Below are 12,051 nucleotides of genomic sequence, written 5' to 3' on the forward strand. Positions count from 1 at the left end.
GGAGTAGAAGTAAAAGAAAAATGATTCTTACCAAATTTTCACCTCTACATAAAGAACTTGAAATCAGGGTATGAACAGGATAAGGTGACAGTTAACATTTATACTTCTTTGGGGGCCGAAAATGAGCCCTCAACTGAATATTTGATACGTGGGACAGACAGACATTTTTGCAGGGGGAAGGGGTCCACAGTTGACCATGTTCCTGTCAGATTCTCTTTCATTTTCCCACGTTGGAAAGAGTCACAGGTAGTACAAACTTGATGTTCAATGGCAGCTGACAGGCATTCTGCTAAGAGCCCAGGAGGGACTGACAAGTTTGAGGGCAAATGTTTTATGTCAAGAGGAATACAGGATAACATTACCCGGGTCTGGCCAACTGGTGCCAGCTGTGTTGGGGTCCCATTTTCCTATTACTCCACTTTTTCCAGAGAGGTCATCATCTTTTGTCTTCTTTTGCATAGCTTTTCTTAAGGAAAGTGTACCAGCCATCTATCTAGTTTCCCATCTTCTTTCATTTTGTCTTTTTATCTCTTTTTGATTCTCCACCTTGTATCTAACAGGGCGAATCTTTTCCTCCCAAATATTCTTGCCTCTGTTCATTCTGTGCCCCTTCAACTACAATGTTCTCCTCAATTTTACCTCTCCAAATTCGAGATCAGACTGTTTAAATTTTTAGGCATGCTTGAAGATTATTATGTTAAATCTGCAGGTATTAGAACCATGAGTGAGAAAAAAAATACACCAGAAGATATTAAAATCTTCAGTAACAGAGTAAGCTTAAAGTCAATACATTTATCGAACACTACTTTGTAAAGCAGTGTTTATCTTCCCAAAAACTCAGTCTAGAAACAATTGATGGATAAAATCTATACATTTATAAATATAACTAGCCAGACAAAGAAGTCAAATGGTAAGAGCCAAAATGAATGCTATATCTTAAGTCCCATAGGAGTTCAGGGCAGAAAGGATTATTTAGGGGCTGGGGTGTAGTAGTCTGCTACACTTCAAGGTAACAGTTACGTTTCTGTTTTGTGCTCATAGGTACACAAACACATTTGAATTTTATATTTAGTCTTATGGATAATTTTTGCTATTTTGTTAGCACCTTGCCAAAACTTCATATACAAGCAGGTATTTCTGCTTTTATATGAATGCTGCTTAAAATAGATCCAGTAAATTCTAATTGAGAAAAATTCCTACTCCTAACCTTGAAAAGAATTTTCCACTCTTTGAAACCATTTTTATTGGTATATCTTTTTTCTTCCTTGAGAGGAAATAACAAAAGTGAGAATAAGCATTTCCTCACTTAGAAATTTTATCTGTCCTAAATTGCTGTAGTTAACTGGTTATACTTTGGGTGGATTTAAATTGAGAACAAGTTAAGACAAATTTTGATATATTTTGGACATTTGGTTTCCTTCTTATTCTCAATAAACTGAGAGATGGATGTTAAAAGCATTTGCTGGAGTATTCCCAATACTGTTGATTTTTTAGTTTATTTTAATTTTTTTTTTTAATGTTTATTTTAGAGAGAGAGAGAGCACAAATGCGGAAGAGGCAGAAAGAGAGGGAGACACAGAGTCTGAAGCAGGCCCCAGGCTTCGAGCTATCAGCACAGAACCTGATCTGGGGCTTGAACTCACGAATCGTGAGATCATGACCTGAGCCGAAGTTGGATGCTTAACTGACTGAGTCACACAGGCGCCTGTATTTATTTTTAAGTTTGTTTGTTTATTTTGAGAGAGACAGAGGCAGCGTGAGTAGGGGAGGGGCAGAGACAGGGAGAGAGAGAATCCCAAGCAGGCTGTGCACTGCCAGCTGCGGAGCCCAACGTTGTGCTCGAACCCACGAACCATGAAATCATGACCTGAACCAAAACCAAGAGTCAGATGCTTAACCGACTGAGCCACCCATGCACCCCATTTTATCTCTTTATTTTGAGAGAGTGAGAGAGAGGGACAAGATCTTAAGCAGGCTCCATGCTCAGTGTGGAATCTGAGGCGGGCCTCAATCCCATGACCCTGGGATCATGACCTGAGCCAAAATCAAGAGTCGGGTGTCCAACCAACTGAGCCACCCAGGTGCCCCTAAAATAATTTTTTGTGTATGAAAGTATTTTTGTCCATTGTAGAAAGATCAGAAAATATGGGAAAGTATAAACAAAACCATCCACCCAGTGACACAGAATCTGAAGCAGGCTCTAGGCTCCGAGCGGTCAGCACAGAGCCTGATGTGGGGCTCGAACTCACAGACTGCGAGATCATGACCTGAGCTGAAGTCAGACGCTCAAGTGACTGAGCCACCCAGGTGCCCCTGAATCTCATTTTTTTAAGACTAGAGTAATAGAAGTAAAATTAGTGGATCAGGAAATAAGAACTTTTTAAAAGCTCTTTGATAAATAAGGCAAGCTGCTGTCCAGAGTATAGTGATTTCTAGCAGGATATGAGCACACCCATCTCACTATTTTTGCCAGTGTTGAGCCAAGTACAGCATTTTTAACAACACCTCCCCTCCTTTCACTTTTACTTGCTAAATGAATTCAATAATGTTTTTCAAAATGTGCCTGTAAACCCATTTTTGATGAAATTTCAAGATGAACTACTTGCAGTAGAGTTCTAATGAGATGGGGTATGTTTGACTTGTTAAGAAAAACTGGTTGTAAAGTAGTACGTGTGGAATTATGTAGAGAAATACTGCCATGCAAACACTGTAACGCACCATCGGGGCATCTCTACTTGGTAAGCATGAGTGATTTTTAAATTTCCTTTGTGCCCTTGTCTTTTCCAAAATTTCTCTAATTGTGTTTTTTGATGAAAGATACAATTTGCTAAAATAATAAAACTTCATAATTAAGCTGCACTACAAATGCTGCACTTCCTCAAGAATTTATAAGCCACCCCAAAGTATTTAACAGCTTTTCCTGCTTGATAACTTGGCACAGTATTTCTTTTTAACAGTAATACTCTGAAGTTTCTGTATTTAAGGAAATGGAGTATTTCTCTAGTATTAGTAATGGGCACTGGCCCTCCTGCTTTCTGGGGTGTACCTGCCTTGAGAACGTTTCTACTTCTGACTTAGTAGGAGTATTTCTTAAATGATAGCTTGATTGAGAGGTTGACGCTCTGACTTGCTTAAAGAAGTATAAGGAATTTTATTGGAATTTATATTAGCCTCCCCGTATACCAAAAATGCTTAGGGGCCAAGTGATCCCAAAGTTAGGATGGTAAGTGTTCTTTATGTTAAAATCAATAGAGGAGTGAGAACAGTTCCAAATGAGGTATCTAGAAACCAGCAGTTTTTAAGATTTACCTTCTAGTGAATTTGTTTTGGCATGGCATTTGTAGCTTCGGAGATAGCCTCATTGAAAGTCCACTCAGTCCAGTATACTGTGATACGTTAATCAAAACCACTAGCAATCATTGTTATGTACTTTAAAAAAAAAATTCTTTTTTAATGTTTATTTCTGAGACAGAGAGAAACTGAGCATGAGTGGGGGAGGGGCAGAGAGAGAGAGAGAGAGGGAACCGCAGAATCCGAAGCAGGCTCCAGGCTCTCAGCTGGCAGCACAAAGCCCGACACGGGGCCTGAACTCGCAAACCGTGAGATCATGACCTGAGCTGAAGTCTGTCGCTCAACCAACTGAGCCACCTCGGTGCCCCAATTCTTATGTACTTTTTTAAAAAAGAGCTTTTTCCTAAATTGAGAGCACGAGCTAGTTCAACAGTAGGAATTATCCAATAAAGTTAGAAGGTAAATACATTAAAATCTGTTTAAGAATATGTTCTTTTATCTATTTGCCTGAATTCATAATGCAGGAGGTAAGTAACAGATTAAATTAAAATAGATGAGCATGTTTTCAGAATCAACATCACAAATTATTTTTAGAGCTTGAGATATTTAAAAATCTACTTTAATTCTTTTATCCTTCTTCCCTCACTTGAAATTGATTTTACCAAGTTCCCCAATAGTATGTGAGGTTTTTCTCCCCAGAGATTCTCATTAAGTGGAGATGTGAAGGACAAATTGTTTTTGGTAGGAGACATTTTCTGCAGTTACTCATTTCCAGGAAAATCTGGATTGTGGAAAGGGCTAAGTTATACACAGCTTACATTCCTGCTATGCAACATTTCAAGTTTTCTCTTGGCCACAGTGAAACAATAGACATTAATAATATTCCATTAATTTTGTCAATGTTTAACATGGGGGAAAATACCCCTGGTAGAATTTTATTCAAATTATTTCTAGGCGAGAACACAAGAAAAATGGCATTATTAGTTACAAAACTTCAATAACCAGTTTGTTTTCCTTGACAGAGATTGATATGCCTCTAACCTGACATCACGGCCTTAGGAGAATCGCACGCTAGTAATAATTATTTTATTGTTTTGCTGTAGATGTGTTCTTTGTGCCATTGTCCTGGAGCCACAATTGGTTGTGATGTGAAAACCTGTCACAGGACGTACCACTACCACTGTGCATTGCATGATAAAGCTCAAATACGAGAGAAACCTTCACAAGGAATTTACATGTAATTATTTAACTTCTTTAAGTGTTTTTTTCACAGTCCTACTTTAGGCTTTTGTAAAAGTTTTTCCCGTTTCAAAGCATTTCATCATCATTGTAAAGGGTGTTTTTGGTAAGGAATTTAATGGTTAGAGAAATGGCATAGGACTTTTAATAAGATTTGTGGAATCCAGCTTATGAATGGGGTGAAGTGTACTGCTCATTTTCTTAATTTGAAAAACGAATTTCGTTTGTTTACTTCATAATTTTTGATGTCTTCATTTTTTTGTAGGGTGTATTGCCGAAAACACAAGAAAACCGCACATAACTCTGAAGGTAAGTCATTCAGCCCCTTTTCAGTATCAGGAAGAAATTTGAGTGAATTCTGTACGGACTTTTGCCATAAGATGTATCTCAGTATTGAATACATTTCAAAGAATTAAGAAAAGTGTTAGGACAAACTAATATACATAGTGGAAATGATCTGAAGTTTTAAGGAAAATTTTACCCCTAAATTTAGTTCTTGTAAAGAGTACGTTGAGAATGTATTTATCTTTAGGAAACACATGACGGTGGGGGTTTGGGATTTCTGTGATCATGAAAGTGGTAGTAGATTGCAAAGGTCATAATTGGGATCTGTGCTACTGTCAGATACGCAAAGTGTGAACGAAGGACACTGGTACTACATTTTGTGATCACCAGGCTTTCTGTTAGATTTTCATGTTGTAGTACTGTTTTAAAAATACAGACATGTGCATAAGAAGTAATTAACTTTAAAATATATTAACTTTTGAAATTATAGTTTATTTCTCCTTAAATTTAGATAAAACAAGGTCAGGGATGTTTATATATAGTTAGCCAAGTTGTACCTGGTCTTTAAAAGGTATGGAAAAGTTCTTAAATTGAATTCTTATTTCGTACCTTTACAAACAGATGGTTTTGATACTGTCACTAGCAATATAAAAAGGCTTAGATTTAATCTGAGATTGTTCTGTCCTTCTATTTAGATTAGAGATCTTTAGTTTTTGTTAGCCTCTGAGAATGCGTTGCTTAGCAGTAGAATGGTTTCAGCCTGTTGATTTAGGAAGTGGTTTCTTTTATAAAGACTTACCTAGTTATCAGTGTTAGCATATTAAAGTTTGTGGCCCTTTTTGATATCTTAGATCTTGGCTGTATCCTACCCTTTGGGATTCCAGATTGGTTCCATTACTTTAGGATAGTGCTGGTTATATAATCTTCAGCAAAAACTTGTCTTTAAGGTAAACAGATTCCATAGCTGTTAACAACAGAACATTTCGGAGGTGATCAAGTACAACTGAAAAAAACCTTTATGTTTTCCTTGGTTTTTTCCTCATTTAGTTCTAGAATTCAGTTCAAAAACCTTTTGTTCAAAGGTTAAGAGGAAACTTTCCCACCTTTCATTGCTTCAGATTTTAACAGTGTGTTTTTTAAAATTTTTATTGTTTATTTTTGAGAGAGAGAGAGAGAGAGACAGGAGAGAGTGGGGGAGGGGCAGAAAGAGAGGGAGACACGGAATCTGATGCAGGCTCCAGGCTCTGAGCTGCCAGCACAGAGCCTGACGCGGGGCTCAAACTCACAGGCTGCAAGATCACGACCTGAGCCACAGTCGGATGCTTAACCGACTGAGCCACCCAGGTGCCCTGGATTCTCTTTAAAATTGTAGTGACCATATATTTATGGTAAACCAAGGATTAAGAGCTGGGATCTGATGAAGATGAGTATATGAACACCCTGGGGCAGAATACTTGAGGGTGGCAACAGTGATTAATGTAGGCAGCTCCCCTTTTATTCGGTAGATTTCTGAAGCTGATAGTACCATCTAGTGGTAGAGAAAAGTCACTGCAGACTGTAAAGTAAATTTTGGCCACCTTTTTGCTTTGAGAAATTTATTGAGAAAGATCTAAATTACTGCTTTTCAAGATGACTTTTTTCATGTAACTGGAAGGATTCCTAAATTCCTAAATTATTCAAATTTGTAATACAATTGTCTTGAATTTGGGGTTCGTTGTATATTTTTGTAGCACTTTGGGGCCCCTTGTATTATTGATATATACGTAGTGTGTATATACTCATATTGTAGAACTTGAAAAATAATTTTACAATTTGTCACTTTTATCTAGCTTGTATTTGACATTGAGTGCTTTGTCAGAAACAGAACTTCCAATTACTTCATTGTTCTAATGGGAAACATATGTTCTACTTTATGATTGTAATTTATGATTGGGGTTTATAGGATTGTATTTCAGGGACTATCTTTGAGAATTATACCGCAGTAGTTTGTAGAGCAAAGAGGAATTGATTACCTGTGGCAGTGTCTTGATTATTTGCCATCGGTGGCTCAATAACCTAGTTTGCTAATACTTAAAATGATAAATACGCCATAATTCAGTCTGTTCATGTTAGTTTGATCTAATATGAACTGTTTTGAAATATTAAATTCAAAAATCTCTTTACCATCTCCATAGTTTTGCCTTTTCCAGAATGTCATATAGTTGGAATCACATAGTATGTAGCCTTTTCAGTTTGGCTTCTTTCACTTAGTGGCCTTTTTTTTTTTTTTTTTTTTTTGGAGGCGGCAGGGGTGGGGGTGGGGTGGGGGTGGGGGGGTGGATTAGTTGATAAATACATGCTTATGAGAAAGATCTGTTAGGCAAAAGGAGATTGAAGCTCCAGGAAGGAGGGAGACTCAGTGCACAACCAGAATTGCCCTGTGATGGGAGGACACTTCCATTGTAATAGAGAAGGAAGAAGATAGGTAGTTCCTCTCTCGTCTGTTTGCTCTGTGAGGGACAACGTAGGGGAGGCAGGAGGGCTGGAAGTTGAAGGAGAGAGGAGAAAGCTTGCAGGAATAGTTGTGAAGATGGGAAAGGAAGTTTGGAGAAATGTAAGGGCTCCAGACCAGGTAAAGGGTTCAGTTAAGGTTGCTAACCATTTATGTAGTGATACCCTCAGTTTGTGTGACTTCCGGCAATTCAGGATCCTGTGTGTAGCACAGAGAAAGTGGCTAGTTAGAAATCTAAGTTAGATAGGGAAGTGAAGGCAGGAAAATAAGAAACAGGAAGGAAGTAATAGATGGGAGGGGCGTGATTGAAGATAAGTGAGAAGGAAAGTGCTTGGGAAAGCGGTCATTTTGTGGTCCCAAAGTATGTGTGATTTATAGTGAGTTCAGAGGTTAGAACCCTTCTTAGGTGATTATAAAGGTGTCCGGGTGTGATTATAGGGATTGGGTAGTTGATGGAGGACATCACTGAAGGTCAGGGAACTTGCTTGGATTGTCCCATGGGCCTTTGAAATCACCCAGGATGCAGCAGGGGCTGGAAAGAGGAAAGTGCAGTAAGCTATGTGCTAAGGAGAATCTGATGCATGGGGTGGAATGATTGGGAGCTGGTAATTGTTAGCAACAAGGAGGGGAGGAAAGTAGCATAATCAGTGTACCAGCAAAATTGGCATCATCTGGGAGTTGGTTAGAAACGCCTAATCTCGAGCCCCACCCCTGACCTACTAAATAAGAATCGCCACTTTAACTAGATCCCAGGTGACTTGTTTGCACATGAAAGTTTGAGAAGCAGTGGTTTTAGCTGGATGACGTGGACCTCAGGTGCAGGGCTTTTTACAAGTGGCTATAGAACAAATGGTTCAGCAAGGCTGTCTAGTAGGACTTATTGTGACAATGAAGTGTTCTATATTTGCACCGTCTATTATGATAGCCACCAGCCACATGTGGTCGTTGAGCACTTAAAATGGTATAGTGCCCTTCTACTCTTTTTTTTTAATGTTTATTTTTGAGAGAGACAGAGCATGAGTTGGGGAAGAGCAGAGAGAGAGAGAGAGAGAGAGAGAAAGAGAGAGAAGGAGACACAGAATCCGAAGCAGGCTCCAGACTCCGAGCTGTCAGCACAGAGCCTGACTCGGGGCTCAAACCCATGAACTGCGAGATCATGAGCCAAAGTCAGACGTTTAACCAACTGAGCCACCCAGGCACCCCTGCCCTTACTCTTAATAGGAATTTATACATTAAAAATGGACAGGAAAAGCCTAGAATTAAATCCCGCAACTTACGTGCCCCATCCTTTGGCCCATGTGTTTAGATAATAGATATATTCTTCACCTTTTTTTTTAAAGCAGTATTTTTTAAATACCCAACATTGGCAATAACAGATAGGTCTAGTTTGTAGCTGATGCTAGCTTCTGTATTATAGACGTACCTTAACATGATAGGTTGTCATTGGTAAACAGTTGAGTACCTACAAGGAACTGTGATTATGTCTTGTGGTTCTTTTAAAATCATTTTCATTAAGAGGTTAAGGCTTTTCTGTTTAATAATGTATATGGAGCAAAGTAATCTGTGATGAGATAGAGAACAGTATTTAGAGTAGATGCTGAGTGTTAGCTATTTGCGGCAAGAATGTGTAGATTGTAAATCGTGATTACAAACATAACCTCAGCTCAGTTTAGGTTCTTGAAATTGTAAGTAGCCAAACTTGTGGCTTATTATTTTTGTTAAGCTACCCAGTATAGAATGTTTTGCATGGTATGGGTGCTCAAGAAATGTTTGTAATGTCTTTTCTTTGTCTTGAAACAGAGCATGGTTTTGAATGTATCCCTTATTTGGGTGTGACCTTTCTGTGTCCTGTGGCTTGTCTTGCACCGGGTGTTAGTAGAGCATGATGAGTTAATAGAACGGGATTTTTTATAAGTCTGAAATTTCTTAAAAATAGCTTAGTGAGAAGTGCCACAATTACGGTGACTGTAAAAGACAGTATATAAAGGAATCTTTTGTGCCTAACCTTGGAAGACCTACTCTTGATTTTATTCAGGGACCTGGTGGGTCCCCTAACAGACTTTCTGGAAACTTTATATTAGAGATTGCTTATCAAATCATACAACTCCATTTGTGTTTCAAGAACTAAAGTCACTATAGTTCTATTAGAGGTGTGTTGAAAGTGTGCTGTCCTCTGTGTGCATTCTGCTTTAATATTACCTTAGTATTCTCATTCCCTTTGTTTCTCTACAATGTGTTACACCTTCGGTCTTCGTTACTTTTGTTAAGTGGAAGATGGGGAGATTTTTATGTGACATCAGTGTCCTCGAAACCCTTTTAAGTTTTGTGGCATTGAATAGATTTATGAAGTGCTGGAAAGGCACTTTTGTGCACTGGTTGAACATGGGCTCTGAAATCAGATCCGTATTTGAATCTTAGCTCTGCTACTTACTCGTACATGGTCTTGGGCAAGCCGTTTAGTATCTCTGGAGCCTTGGATGCTGCATTTGTAAAATGGGAATTAAAATAAAACCCCACCTAGGGGCGAGGGTGGCTCAGTCGGTTGACTGGCCGACTTCGGCTCAGGTCACGATCTCGTGGCTTGTGAGTGCGAGCCCCGCGTCGGGCTCTGTGCTGCCGGCTCAGAGCCTGGAGCCTGCTTCGGATTCTGGGTCTCCCTCTCTCTCTGCCCCTCCCCTGCTTGTGTGCTGTCTCTTTCTCTTAAAAACAAATAAACATTAAAAAAAATTAAAAGAAATCTCTCCCTCATGGAATTATTGTAAGGATCAAATGGAATAATGTCTGTAAGGGTCTCAGCAACATTCCGGGCACATAGTTCAGTGCTCACTAAATACTACATTCATGTGGTCTTCCTCGGAAGATAATAGAACTTAAATTGTATTTGTGATTTAACTTGGGAAATTTGAGTAACGTGTTCACGTTGTGCCCTTTGCTAGAACTGACTCCTTATTTTTTCTTTGATTCAGCAGATTTGTTGACTACCCATGTGCAAAAAGTACTGCGCTAGGCACTGTTTACGTTCATCTTTCATTTAGCACACTTTTCAAACTGACTACAGGAAGTACCGAACATACATGAAAATATGTTTGAAAAAAAGCCCCATCACCTGGGTTAACAATCCTCAGCTCCTGGCCAGTCTTGTTTCATCTGCACCCCTCACCTGCTTCCTCCACCTGGATTATTTTGAACTGAATCCCAGCCACATTTCATTTTAGCACACTTGCTTAAGAATTAGTATTTTGGGGGCACCTAGGTGGCTCATTCGGTTGAGCGTCAGACTTCAGCTCGGGTCGTGGTCTCGCGGTTTGTGGGTTCGAGCCCCACATCAGGCTCACTGCCATCGGCCTGTCAGTGCAGAGCCCGCTTTGGATCCTCTGTCCCCGTCTCTGTGCCCCTCTCCTGCTTGTGCTCTCTCAAAAATAAATACATATTTTGGAAAAAAAAGACTATTTTTGAGGCAGGTTGTGTTGTTTATATGTGCATACACATATAAATATGCATAAAATAAATCATTTATCTGATACCTTTACCGAAAAAGAAAGCAGGTTTGTGTGTGACATGGAGCGTGCAAGGCAAACGCGCATCGCGCTTCCGTTGGAGGAGGCGGGGCGAAGGGCGTCCAATCTTCCTTTCGTTGCAGCACTCCAGGCGCCCAGCAGAGGCAGTGACGCTCACTGCAACCTTGATGCTTGTCATTTTGCTTCTGTTTTAAAAATAATCCTAACACACATTTATTGAGTGCCTCCTCGGTGTGGGCACGTGGGAGAATTGCCAATTCCCCAATAAAAAAAGCCCCTTGACAGAGAGCTTACCATCTACACAAGGTATGACAAGAGGAATAACTAACAAGTGAATAGAATTTTCTAGTTTACAAAGCATTTTTCACGTTTTCTTAAGGCTTCCTTTTCAGGAAGGTGTTCTCCTCAGTTCCATTTGATACGCCAGGAGACTTTGCCTTGTGAGTGTTAACTAGCTTTACCAAGTTTAAGACCTAGTAGGTGGCAGTTTTGAAACTTTCTGTCCAGGGGTCCTTTCTACTTCATACTGTTAACTGATGTGAGACTTTGGGGAGGAAAGGAAATGGAGCTTAACCCAGGAAGGTGGAAGATGAGAAAAATAGTGATTAGAAAGAAGAGAATTGGTAACGGAACAGATAGGGCTTTCCAATACTAGGAGGAGGAGAGTTGGCGTGCTGGTAAGGTGGTCACTCCTGTGCCTCATAGTGGCAATCAGAAGGGTGACAGAAGGACCTGGCCTTTCTAAGGTGACATAGACATCCAGGGGGCGGTGCTCATAAGGGTTGGGAATGCTTGGTGGCACTTTGTCACCTTATCAGCCTGGATTTGTAGAAATAAGAGCTGTGAGTACGAAGGTAAGGTTTTGTTTTCTTATCGCATTCATTTGTCTGATTAGGTGTGTGAACGTTGTACAGAAATTGGCAGTACCGATGAGTGTATGTTGTTCGTGAGCTTTCCTCCCACCCTTATGTCTGTTTCCAGATTCCTTCGCTGAAAGCGGCCACTACTGTCAGTTTCTTAAGTTTCCTTTCAGAGCATTTCTCTGCAGACATGAGCAAACGTGAAACTGTCCTTTTTCTGACTTCCAGGAGCACTTGACATTGTGTATTTCCATGACAGTGGGTATTGCCACTTTAAAAGCATATGGTTTCTCACTAGCATAGGTTGGTCCCAGCTCTGCCACTTCTTAGCTTGGTGACCTTGGCTAAACTTATTTAACCTTTCTGA

The 12,051-nt window shown here is 39.7% G+C and overlaps 1 protein-coding gene across 4 annotated transcripts in view; it reads left to right on the plus strand.

The window, feature by feature from the left end:
* PHF6 (PHD finger protein 6) overlaps nt 1-12,051 on the plus strand; it is a 57,057-nt gene that overhangs the window by 13,984 nt on the left and 31,022 nt on the right. For all 4 annotated transcript variants that reach the window (XM_042973723.1, XM_007093585.3, XM_007093586.3 and 1 more), the window contains exons 4-5: nt 4,395-4,528; nt 4,796-4,839. In XM_042973723.1, the coding sequence (XP_042829657.1) occupies nt 4,395-4,528; nt 4,796-4,839 (178 nt within the window). The remainder of the gene's footprint in view (nt 1-4,394; nt 4,529-4,795; nt 4,840-12,051) is intronic.

This window comes from Panthera tigris, chromosome X (genome assembly GCF_018350195.1).
Source record: "Panthera tigris isolate Pti1 chromosome X, P.tigris_Pti1_mat1.1, whole genome shotgun sequence".
Lineage (NCBI taxonomy): Eukaryota > Metazoa > Chordata > Mammalia > Carnivora > Felidae > Panthera > Panthera tigris.